This window comes from Polyodon spathula, chromosome 2 (genome assembly GCF_017654505.1).
Source record: "Polyodon spathula isolate WHYD16114869_AA chromosome 2, ASM1765450v1, whole genome shotgun sequence".
Lineage (NCBI taxonomy): Eukaryota > Metazoa > Chordata > Actinopteri > Acipenseriformes > Polyodontidae > Polyodon > Polyodon spathula.
The window spans coordinates 63,532,131-63,545,177 of record NC_054535.1 but is presented as its reverse complement, the minus strand read 5'-3'; the positions used below and the strand labels follow the sequence as shown (position 1 = coordinate 63,545,177).

The window sequence follows — 13,047 nt, the reverse complement described above, 5'->3', positions numbered from 1 at the left end:
TGAAGAAATGGCAAACGGATCTACAGAATTGCATTCATTAAACAATGTAAATCCAGGTTACTGTATCCAAAACACTTTTATATAAACAACTATGTGTTCATAGTTAGTTTTATTAAACCTGAGCTCTTTCTCAGTAAATGCTGACCTAGTTTTTTTTCTCCTTTGCTGTTGTGTTTCACTGACAAGGTTCACATGCTAAGGAAGTCCAAAGTGAAGCAGAAGAAGCAATCAGGGAGTTTGAAAGAGTCGAGAACGGACAGCCTAACACTTTCTGAAGGAGTAAACTGAACACTAGCGGAGTCTTTCAACCCCACTGGTTTGAGAAAAAAAGATTGTTATTACTAATGGTGGAGACTTCAGCAAAAGGACAGAGGACATCTAAGCTCAGAGGGATTACTGTAGGTCATTTCAACCATCTGTCATTATTTTATAAATATTTTATTGTCCATGCCTTCAGTACAAAATACCAGTATTTTCAGACTAGGTATGGTTTAAAATGGTCAACTTGTTCTGTGATGGCAACCAATAACTCCAGGTGTTTTCTGTCTTTTGCCAAACTGGTGTACAAATTACTCAATACCTGTCTAATCGTAGTTTTCAGTCATTTTACAAAAACAAGAAGGTTAAATGATTGGTTAAAACCCTAGTTCTAGTAAAGTTTTTGCAGTAAAAACCCAATGGACAACTCATAAGGAAACTCAGTGCAAAAAAAGGCTTTTATTTTAACTACACAATGTTCTACTGTGAAGTGCCTCATACCAGAGCTTCACATTACTGTAGGTGCTACTTTATTTCATTTTCCATTTGCTGCATTTGAAATGGATCTCCAGAACAGATTTGGCTTCTACCTAACAGTTTGCAGCTTTGTAAATGTTATATTCATATGTAACTAAAAATTTAAATGTAGGGCCCTTTGGAAGATCATTTCCAAATTTTAGAGGTAACGTTTACTGTGAGTTTGTTATAAATTTACAAATTAGCTGCAGACAATTCCATTTATTGAGAGATTATGTTTAGAAATTCGGAATGTACTTGTGCTCTTAAAGTATATAATCCAAATATGAAGTCCACTTTGGGGGACCAAGAAAATTGTCCATTTTAAATAAGTAGACCTGTATTGTGTTATGTAATTTTTTTTTTTTTTTTTTGAGAGTGGAACTACTTTTTAGTGGCTTATATTGCTGTGGGTGGACATTTGTTTTGCACTCATGAATCTAATGAATCTGTAGGTACCCCTTTTGTGCACTGGAAAGTAAAATACAATAACAACAAAAGAAACAGTTAATACACTTTAGAATTACAGATGAAATACTGAAAATATTGCATGAAACGTAAACAATAACACAGGTTTTACTGTACTGCCTTCAACAACTTGAGAATCGGTTAGAGCAACACACATTTTCAGGTGTGTTATTGCACTTGTAAAATGACTTCTGGTGTATGGAATTAAATGAGGGCCAAACCAATTTTTGTAACTATTTTGTAATATAATTTATGATTTTATATACAATATTGGTAAATAAATAAATAAATAAATAAAAGTTAACCCCATTAACAAACCAGTTCAAGGGGGAAAAAAATAAGAAATGTTTTCCTAAAATGAATGTCAGAGTTCAAGGGTATCCCTTAGATATACTTCTCCCTTGAACACTGGCCACGGGAATGCAATGTCTTTGGTGTCTAGCTAGGTTCGCATTAACTCTTTTCCATATCATTCACAAAATAATAATAAAAAAAATTGTCACAAAACTTAAGAATATATGTGCAATATTATGTTATTCTAATAATATTTTGCAATTAACAGCAAAACCCTCCACTCTGCTCTTTTTAAATAATAATAATAATAATAAAAAACTTTATATAACATTCTTATTTTCACAGGCACTTCTGCATTTCAAGTATATCATTTGTACAAAAAAACATTAAGCACAGTCTACTGTTTTATAGTTTTAAAAAAAAAGAAAACATGCCAATACAGCTGTAACCAATAGTGCCCTTTTTGCATTTGTGTACCAAATAAAGTATGAGAATATTCAGGGCTGCCATGAGTTGAGCCTTAAGTAACATAACAATAACCCTATTGAAATGACTTAATGTGTTCCCCAAAACAAAAGATTACTTAAAAATTAAGCATGTGATACCCCTGGTTTACCTGGCCATATATGTGAATGTTTAGCTTTCTGTGCATGTTATAGTAGTGGCCTTGCCTGAAAGCTTCAGAGAGATGTAGCAGGCTGTGTGGTCCAGTGGTTAAAGACACAGGCTTGTAACCATGAGGTCCCCGGTTCACATCCCTGTCTTTCAGGTGAGACATTGTTGTAAGTGACTCTGCAGCTGAAGCATAGTTCACACACCCATGTCTTGTATTTTGTAAAGCGTTTGTGATGGTGATCGACTATGAAAGGTGCTATATAACAATAAAGATGGCCCAGGATAAGACCAGTATTGTTTTAAAAAGTACAGTATTGCCAAGTTTTTTTTTTTTTTTTTTTTTTTTTTTTTTTTTTGCTCATCGGGAAAAGCAAATCGGATATAGTTGTTTACAAGGCAAATTTCAATTTACCAATGATAAATTTCAAGTGGTCAACTTTTAATTTCTGGTTTAGCCTTGTGAATTATTTTATGTGCCAGGACAGTTTGTTTAAAAACGCTGTATTTTTTTGTTAAAAAAAACAAAAAAACTTTTGAATGTACAAAATCCTTTGTTGGTGTGCCTCATTTCCCATTTCCCTCTGAGTGCAAATGCCTCCTATCCAAAGGTTTCTTCACCCCAAAGATGACATTAGAAAAGGGGTACACTTGAAAGAGAAGCTCACTAAATAATTTCAACATCATGAAAGTACCAGTGGTTTGACAAGCTTGAGCTTCAGAACACACTGCATCCATGAGCCTTCCCTACTCTGCTTATTTTCTGTATTGTACAGTTGTGATGGTATTTGTGTAGGCACCTTAGGTACTGAATTACACTTAGTAAATGTTGTGTAGTTTTCCAGCGTTTATGTTTCATTTAGGAATCTCGTAGCTGGAGGCAGTCTCTGCTTAGTGTGCATTATTGTGAAGTTAGTGGTCTGTTATTCCACTTAGTGCCTCTTATGTGCAGGTAATAGTTATGTATTTATATCTGTATATTGTAATTGCCTCTCTGAAACAGGGTTCTGCTTGTATAACTAATGTGTATTTTTCAGGTTTTTGACCAGTGTAAGCTTATGTGCCTCAAGTTCAGAGCTAATATATATGTCTGTATGTTTTGTTGTTTCTGTAAAACCAACACTTTTCCAACAGACCACAGCTTTGTTTCACAGATACACACCAATTCAAGTTCATCCTCAGAAGATTTGTATATTTTGGCAAAAATCTTATGTGGTTTAATGTTTTGTTTTTCTCTCAACTGTAAAACATGCACTGAATGTGTAACAATATATTCTGGGTTTATTTAGTTGTGTACATTTTCTGTGTAACAAGAATATGACAATTAAAAAATATGTATTTAGTGTTTGAGAAAAAGTACTGGGAATTTTACTGTTGACTTTTTTTAAATACTGAATTTATTTGTATATATTTTGCACAATACAGCTGAGTTCCATGTAACAGTAAACTTAAATAACGTTGTTTGTTCATCCTCTGCTCTCATATCACGTATGTATACAAGGGGTTACAAAACATATTTTCACTACAGATCAAAGAAACATAACACATGAAGCCTCCAAATAATGGGTCAATGTCTGTAGCCTTTTAAGTTTTACAGCATTAGTGACATGCAGTTCATGATATCTGTGGAAATGTCTTCATTTTTTTCTGTAAAAAAAAAAAAAAAAGCAACAGGAAAAACAAAAACAAAAAAAGTATTTTCCATTATTTCCTATGGGGAAAACATCAAATTCATGTCCCATGTAGCTTCTTATATTACTGCCTTTGGAACAATGTTAGCTTTTTAAAGTTTTAACCCTGAATTTACCCTATTTAAGGTATGTCCTATTTAAATAAAGCAAAAAGGTTTCCCCATGCTTGTATTTATAGGAATATAAGAAATGTGTTTAATAATTCACTGAAGGTGAAAATAGAATGTCTTTATTTCAATTATTTTTTATTAATTTTCTGTTTTCAAACATAATACAAAAACAATGAGGGGAAAAAAAGAAAAACTGCATTAGTGTATGGTGATATCATTGAAAGTAAAAAATAAATAAAAATATGTATAGGCTAAATCATCTTATCAGCCATTAGAATGTCTTTTAAACATAAAAAACAAAATGTTAAACATTTAGCATTTCCTGTTTTTCAGGTAAGCATTTAAATATTTAGAACATTTGTTGTATGCTTGAGAGAATTATGAATTTTGAATGTGACAATGCTATTTTTGTTCTGATTTAATAAATATTATGTTTAAATCATGAAAGATCTTGCAATAACTATTTTAGACTAAAATACAGCCCTAATTATGAAGTATGAGATATACAAAACAATGTTTTTGACTAACAAAACAGTGCTGTCACAGCTGCCAAAATTGTTTAATAGATGTTAATATTTAAATACTGTAACACCATGATGTAAGACAAACTGAATATTTTAGCCATTCTCCATGTTCACCAAGAAAGATATGCAGCAGTCTGCATGCAAAAGTGTTTTATTGAGGACATTAATTTACAGAATGTTAGTTTTGATTATTTTACTGCTAGTGTACACTGAGAAACCCCACAGTCCTATGAAAAATCAATGTACATATTTTCAACACACAAAATTGAATGCCCACCACCCCACCCCACCCCACATTTTAGCTGTGGTTGTACCTACGGTAAGAATGTCAACATTTCACAGTTGGATTAAACATATTATTAAACAGGTGTTTAAAAAAAAAAAAAAAAAAAAAAAACACTGCTTTACAACAGTGGTGTTACAGAGAGTATTTTGTTTTTCGAAAAAATGGGGTGGTTATAAAACACCAAATGAGGACACTGCTTCTCTGGAATGCAAGCAGGGTAGGTGACCTGACTTTCCCAGTCCAGTCCAAGTCAGTAGGGGCAATTAAAAAAAATGTAAGTATGTGTTTGAACAAAGTCTAGCAATGGAATGAACTAGAAGAGCCCAGTGTGCCTACCCTTGGCAGAGCTGCTTGTAATCATACTATGTGCATTGTAGGAAATGTGAGCACTGAATAACCTTGACCTATTTCAGCATGCTAACGAAGTACCATTTCTTGTCTTGAGCTAAGATAATAAAAAATTTACAAAACTATAAATAAAATAACCTACACAACAGGGTTTTCAATAAAACCAAGTGAAGTTTGATCCTATGCCTGCAGTAACTCTGGCTCTGCTTCTTCATCTATTTCATTATTCTGTGCAACAGCCTGGCTGCGGGTTGCCACTGCTTCCTCTTTGAGTCTCTTGTATTCCGTGTGGAAAAAGATCACAAAAAGGCAGGCTCCCGCAGAGCAAAAAGCTGCCATCACCAGGGTTGGGACTGGAAGAAAAAGGAAAGAAAACACTGATGACTGCTGACCATGTTTTGAAGATTTAGGGAACTACCTGGTATTACTTCAATTAATTTCTAGTACAATAATATGTTGTATTCATACTGTACTACACGCTGACATTATTGTAAAAGCATAGCAAGTGTACAGCAAGTCACAAAGCTTATGTTAAATTAACAGTCCCATTCAAAATGTGTTAATTTATTAAAAACATGCCTCTTGTTAAGTACAGTTTCATGCAATTTCCAAACACAAATTAATACACTTCTCTCAACAAGTCTTGGGACTGAAATAAAATCAGAATAACTGGAGTATTCAATTTACCACACTCAGACACAACCTTGCTCAAGTATCTAGGTATCCCTAAATATATGTTCTGGAAATACTTGCACCATATTTTACCTGAAGGCAACTTGTTTTGTATTTATTTGCTACCAATTTAGGACTGGGACATTTCTTTATTATTTTACCACTAAAAGATGTTTCTGAAATGCTGGCGGCTAAGATGTATACAACATTAAACAATACTCAGCATTTATTAATATGTCCCATTACTTGTTGCAGCATATGCATTCACCCATTATAAATAGGTCTGAAAGTAAGACCCTAACTTTCCAACTCAGTGCAATAACTTTATATATTGTATTCAGCATATTAAAGCGTATCTGTGACTGGGACAGTTGTCCCTGCAGTTTCATCAGATGAACAGCAGATGGCACTTGAGCTGCCTCTACGTCAGAAGAAACTAATGTTTCTAAATGTTTTGAAATAGGTGAGAAAGTACGATCCTACCTCTCCAACTCAGAGCACAGATGTATCGCGGATCATCAGCCAGCTGCTTGGTTAACAGTTGAAAAAGCATGATAAAGACAATTCCCTGTATCTGTCTGTGGAGGCAATACAATTGAAATAAGTTGATCTTCATTTAAAACTCTAAAAGGGTGAATTCTGCCCCTGAATTCAAGAAAATACATACAAATCCCACAAATTGCGTGACCTTGTGTCTCGACACGTCCCATTAATTTATCTTAAAAGACAACAATGAGCATTACTTCATGTTGTGACGCGTGAAACTTCGAGGGTATGACATTTAGTTGAAAAGGTCTGATTAAAGAACATGAAGCAGGAGTAAGAGTATACTTCCACTGGTCATCAATGACCCACTGTAAATGAACAATAACAATTTGTCACGGTTACCTTGAAAAAATATATTTTGTGGATAGATACAGCACCAGATACAAACTTGGTTTTGATTTGTGCTGTAAATTGTCAGGATTGACAACATACATGATTATTTTTTGGTTAAGACATGGCACTGGTCTTGTAAATACATCTGATCTGGTTGACTACACTATCACAAATGTGACATTTTAAATCAGTGGACGGTTGATATACTAAAAATATGCCAAATGCCAAAAATGACTGGTGCTTTTTCTTCCCTAAAAGGCCACTACACACCAGACACGATGCAACAAAATTAATAGAACCTATGCAACTTGACAGGCAACACTGCAGCAACACAAAATCAATAGGACTGAATTCTACTTGTTGTGATTTCTTTTTGTTGCAATTAGGGAATTGACATATCAAAGCTGCACACAGTGCCTGTGACACAGTCTCGCCCGCCCCCCGAGGGTACAAGACTGCTGACACAATCGTCATCATTTTTCCTTTCACCGACCTGAACAGGAGAGAGAGCTACGAACATTTAAGTGGCACACTCATGTGACTTTATCGCTTGTGTATTACACGTACTACGATTATTTTACGCGCTTATAGTAATTTTACTTTCACGTATTGTGCGCTCTGACAGCAGGCTTCCTCCATTCTTATGGCTGTGTTTGGTTAAGCCAGTAGCTAAGGTGGGCATCCTTATATATTGCTTCTTCAGTAACTGTAGGTCACTGATCTACCACTGTTCTTGGTGAACAAGGTTACTGCATCAGTAGTGTACCTTGTCGTGCACCATACTATATCATTTGCACCATAGCGTGTGTACCATGCATTGTGCACCGTACTCACCATAGCCTGAGGTTGCTTGTTCGGGGATGTCTGCTTGTCATCACCTGGAGCTTTGTTGTTTCCAGCAGCAGCAGTTGCAAGCCGGAAATTCTGGGGCTGGAGCCCAAGAGAAGGGAGCCACCAGCTACAGAGAAGGGTGAGAGGTGAGGAGACCACCTCCACCCATAGCTGTTTCACTGCAGGAGTACGCAGCACCACTGCCGGAGTGTCCCACGCTGAGGGCAGCATTACCACTGCTCGAGTACACCTCGCCACTGCTACTGCCGGAGAGTCCTGCGCTGAGGGCAGCATTACCACTGCTAGCACCATCCTCACTGCTCGAGTAAGCCTCACCACTGCTACTGCCGGAGTGTCCCGCAATGAGGGCAGCATTACCGCTGCCAGAGCCATCATCACTGCCGGAGTGTCCCGCAATGAGGGCAGCATTACCGCTGCCAGAGCCATCATCACTGCCGGAGTGTCCCGCAATGAGGGCAGCATTACCGCTGCCAGAGCCATCATCACTGCCGGAGTGTCCCGCAATGAGGGCAGCATTATCGCTGCCAGAGCCATCATCACTGCCGGAGTGTCCCGCAATGAGGGCAGCATTATCGCTGCCAGAGCCATCATCACTGCCGGAGTGTCCCGCAATGAGGGCAGCATTACCGTTGCCAGAGCCATCATCACTGCCGGAGTGTCCCGCAATGAGGGCAGCATTACCGCTGCCAGAGCCATCATCACTGCCGGAGTGTCCCGCAATGAGGGCAGCATTACCACTGCCAGAGCCATCATCACTGCCGGAGTGTCCTGTGATATGAGCAGCATGGCCACTGCCAGCGCCAACACCACATCCAGAGTGTACTGCACCACTATAAGAACTGCCTTTGCTCTGGAAGCCAGCTTTGGTGCTGTCAGCATTTCCACTGATAGCACTGCCGCTGTCACTGTTGCCCAAGGCTGTATTTCCGCTGCCAGGATCGCCTCAGCTGGAGTAGCCAGCCTTGTCGTAGCCAGCGATGCCACCCCTGCTGTCAACCTTTCTGATGCAAGCGGGGCCACTGGAGGAGGACCTTGCCTTGCTGTCAACATTTCCGCTGACGGCAGTGCTGCTGTCAGGCTTGCAGCTGCCAGCATTTCCACTGGCGCCAATTGTCCGTGGCCAGAACCAATTATGCTGGAGGAGCCAGCTTTACCGCTGTTGGAATTTCCACTGACAACTGCTGGGCTTTTAAGGCGGGAGGTGGCCTTTGAGGCTATGTGTGCAATGCACAAAGGGGGGGAACTATGTGACAGGATACACCCCGCCCCTTATTTTGTAAAAACGCAATGTTTTATAATTGTTATTTTTGAGCATGGATGAGTTTAAAATTCCCCATCCATGCTCAACTTGTGTGGAATGTGCTGTCTGTCTACTTCCGGGTCTGTGACGTCACTCTACCCAGCTAACCTGCCACACTTGGTGATCAGAAGAGGGATACAGCGCCACAGACACAGGCCAGGAGGGAGACGGTACTGCGGGTACACTTTTTTCAAAACAAAAAACAAAAACAAAAAATGAAAAGAGAAATGGAAAAAAAATAAGGAGAAACAATTAGAGGTGGATGTATTATTTTGTATTTATAGTTGTTGTATTATTATTATTTAAAACGTAGTGTATAGTTTGTAAACACACAATGTTTTATTATTATTGTTATTTTGCAGCATGGATGGGGTTAAATTCCCCCTCCATACTAAACTTGTGTGGAATGTGACCACCTCCAGATGAATTAATTTATTGCTAATTTGGAGACGGTCCCATGTATAAAAACCCGCAGTTGTGGTTGAACGAGGCGGTGTGTTCAGAGGTGGAACGAGAGCTGTGAGTTACAGAGAATTAAGACATAAAATAATAACAATTGCTACCCATGCTGGGTTTACACCAGCACACTATTTGTTGATTTATTTTACTTGTTTGTTTTGGCCATTGTGCCATTTGTTTCACTGTTCTGTTTTGCCAAACTTTTGATTTGTTTATTTAACATTAAAACGCACAAGCAGTGCATTCATACCCCAGTGTTGTCTCAGCCAACCTGCCACACAACCGTAGTAAGTAATGAACAATGATGTTTTATTAGAATGGATAGTTCAGCCTGCTACCAAACAGGTAACTCACAGGAACGTGTCACTGCTCTCCAGCCAGACCTTTGACCCATGCTTCATAAACATCTGGTTCAACACATGCTGGTGTCACAGGAAATAAGTTAGCATTTGCCTTTTTGAGCCTTTCTACACATGCACGAATCTTAGAACTTAAAGGCAAGGTTATCTGTGGAGATTCACCCAAAATGACAGGACGCCATTTGTATTTTTTTGAGAAACGAAAACACGTATTGCATTGCAGACAGTAATTTTTGTTTAAATATGTTGTCATCTTATTTGTCAGTGTACTGCAGACAGTATTTTTTGTTTAAAAAGTTGACATTTATCGTAATGTATATTTACGTTTAATTTGTATTATAAATAAATTTTATCTTCACGAAATTGCCTGCTTTATTTTAGTTTTAACATAAATATTTTAAAAACATTCTCTTGTCTGCAGAATTTATGGCTGTGCATAGTTAAAATCACTACTTGCTAAATGTGTATTTTCTTTCAAAAATGTCGTTCATGGACATGTTATACACTGTGGGGTAAGTGTTTAATAAGTGTTTAATAAGTGTTTATTTAGACTCTCTTTAACAAAGTTATAATATTTTCATGGTAAATTGCTCGGTGACTTTGAATCTTTTCAGTAAATCGAGTGGGGAAGTGGGTACAAACACTTTTAATGTATTACATTGTACTCTAGTCTACATGGGATATCTAAACATGTTAAAATAGAAAACTGGTGTTTTAAGGTGTATATATAATTTGAGAAATGCACAAAACGATTGGCTTCCTATACATACTGTCCTAAAGAACAGTTATATTATTAAATGAACATCTGTAATCCTAGCTGACATGGTTGATGTACTCGCACAGCATCAAATACTGTACTAATAATTTAGATAGCTCTCCAATTTAATGCATCACCCTGTGCAAATCTCTGATCCTCATTTCTACATTAAAACTCCCCACTCATCATGTATTTCAGGAAAGATAAAACGTCATATCACAGGTTATACTTTTTACTTTCTAGATTATTACGTGAAACTCTGTGTGAGAAATATATAATATATATATATATATATATATATATATATATATATATATATATATATATATATATATATATATATATATATATATATACACACACACACACACATACATACATACATACTGGTATGCACATACACACACACATATACATATATATAATGTCTGTCCTCTATAATTTAAACAACATGGAATCGTCCTTTGTGTTACAATAAGCTAGTGAGATTTCTCTCATACTTACTAAATATTACATTTTTCATTCATTTTGAAAATGTATGAAAGTGTATTTCATCGCTCGTTTTATTCCAGTGCAGTTCTAAATTTCTTGGAGTGAAGAATTTCACTGCTTGAAACAGGGAAACTCCAAGTTACGTGTCTGATATAGCCACCCCATTCTCAAACCTGCTCAGTACTACAGGTACTAAGGTGAAATGCCTTTAATTAGTATGTAAGGTACTGAAAAGAGCCAATGTTGTTTCATTGCCATGGTATTAACAGTAGATGTCGCTATTACTAACACTACTTAAAGATTTCATTATTAAGTGATATTGTGCATGCAATATAATTTGTATGGTTCTAATTAAGCCTAATCCCAAATAGCAACGTGTTTCTATGTACAGTAACTATATAATGTGTACTAAATAACACATTATATAAATGTCTCAGTTACGCAGCATCTTAGTTAGTAGAAAACATACTAAAGAAGATGATTTCACTTTAGAATTTATTGTACTAAATAAGTGGAGAGCGAGTGGATATAGCTTGACCAGCATTTCAAAACTGGCCGATTGCTTGACCGTAGTATATAATTGCACATCAAAATAAATTACAAGACAAATGCATAATGATTTCTGATACAGTATGTCAGCACGTACAAATTATACATGTATTCATTTCTCTTTCGCTGTATTACTTGTACGAAGAAAACTAAAATAAGTATCTGCAGCGATTACAAATTTAAAATTACAATTCTGGTGAGAGTTGGCCACTTCTTTGTAAATTGTGAATTCAACTTAACACCTTAAATATTAGCTAATATGTTGTATTAGAAACTGTTATTACATTTTAAACAATAAATCAGACGACAAATGATAAATTATTTCTGCTTATGTCATAACCCATATACAAAATAATGCATGTATTGTATTTATTTCACTTTCGCTAATACTTGCAAATATATTGCAAGTACATGTACGAAGAAAACCTATAACATAAAGTAGCCAGCGATTAAATGTCGTCTTAGTAAACTACATAGCCTAAAGTTAACCTATTATTAAATAAAAATAATAATAAAAACATGTTATTAATATTATAACAACGTGTGTTCGATTTTTACCACATGTAACATAGCTTTTAATAAAGATCCTGACGACATTTTTAAGAGTGAAACAATTAACTAGACACACTGGAAGAATCGCAATAACAGTCTTCTTAATTAAAGTTCACAGACAGGAAAACTCGACGGCTTACCCTTGCCTTTAAGTTCTAAGATTCTCACATGCGTAGAAAGGCTCAAAAAGGCAAAACGCTAACATACTTCCCAGCTAACTTATTTCCTGTGACACAACACTGTGTTTAACCCTAACACCTCAAACACCTAGTGTACAAGACGTTGCGAGAGAAGTGTTATGGTAGAATAAATACGAAACATAAAATATACACTAAGACTAATCGTTTTTTATTTTGAAAACTACTAAGTTATGGTACATACCGAAAGCAAACTTATTTTAGCAAATGGATGCCTTTTCAAAGCCGCACTTTCCTCTCCTTACTTTGGGTTTAGTATTGCAAATAATATATTATTACAAGTTGCGCAGAAGTATATAGGTCTGTATTTGTTTTCAATCGAACTGTTGCTCTGTTCTGTTTTGCTGTGTATTCATTATTGTTTATCAAGTATGTCTAATTAATCAACAGTTATGTTGAAAAAATGTGACTGACTGAGAACCACATGTACATAAACAAAGTTTATTGTTGCTTAAATTATAAAAATTACTGCTCTATATAAGATATTTTACGATTGCATGTGAATGTTTTAGGCCATTTATATAGATTACCCGTAAGATAATATAATTTTCAATCAAATATATATTAGTAGCTATGGTGACGGTCATAAGTAAATTATGGAAATGAATATTATCGAAGTTTCAAACCTTCCTTTGGTAATGTGTTCCGAACCTTTGAAGGCAAAAATGTACCCATTGTTATAGCTGTAGTCATGCTGCTGCGAAAGTATCTGGTGTGTATCAGCCTTAACCCTCAGGAATGCCAACGTCAATGCAATACTCACGTTAGACCTGCTCTCCCCTTGCACACCTTTCAACCATGCCTTTACCAATAAATTATTTTACATTTTAATTTTCACCATCCCTTGTAGGGAAATTTTCTGTCTAATCATT

General features: G+C 36.3%; 2 protein-coding genes across 2 annotated transcripts in view; one reads left to right on the top strand and one right to left on the bottom strand.

The window, feature by feature from the left end:
* Positions 1 to 2,126, top strand: part of LOC121299052 (diacylglycerol kinase theta-like) — a 130,178-nt gene extending 128,052 nt beyond the window's left edge. Inside the window, exon 23 of the mRNA XM_041226546.1 lies at positions 187 to 2,126. Within this exon, the coding sequence (XP_041082480.1) occupies positions 187 to 288 (102 nt within the window). The 3' untranslated portion in view covers positions 289 to 2,126. The remainder of the gene's footprint in view (positions 1 to 186) is intronic.
* Positions 2,127 to 4,132: 2,006 nt separating this feature from the next.
* LOC121299045 (solute carrier family 49 member A3-like) overlaps positions 4,133 to 13,047 on the bottom strand; it is a 33,798-nt gene continuing 24,883 nt past the window's right edge. The window contains exons 9-11 of the mRNA XM_041226533.1: positions 7,240 to 7,257; positions 6,263 to 6,357; positions 4,133 to 5,460 (exon numbers count right to left, since the gene is read on the bottom strand). Coding sequence (XP_041082467.1) covers positions 5,288 to 5,460; positions 6,263 to 6,357; positions 7,240 to 7,257 — 286 coding nt within the window. The 3' untranslated portion in view covers positions 4,133 to 5,287. The remainder of the gene's footprint in view (positions 5,461 to 6,262; positions 6,358 to 7,239; positions 7,258 to 13,047) is intronic.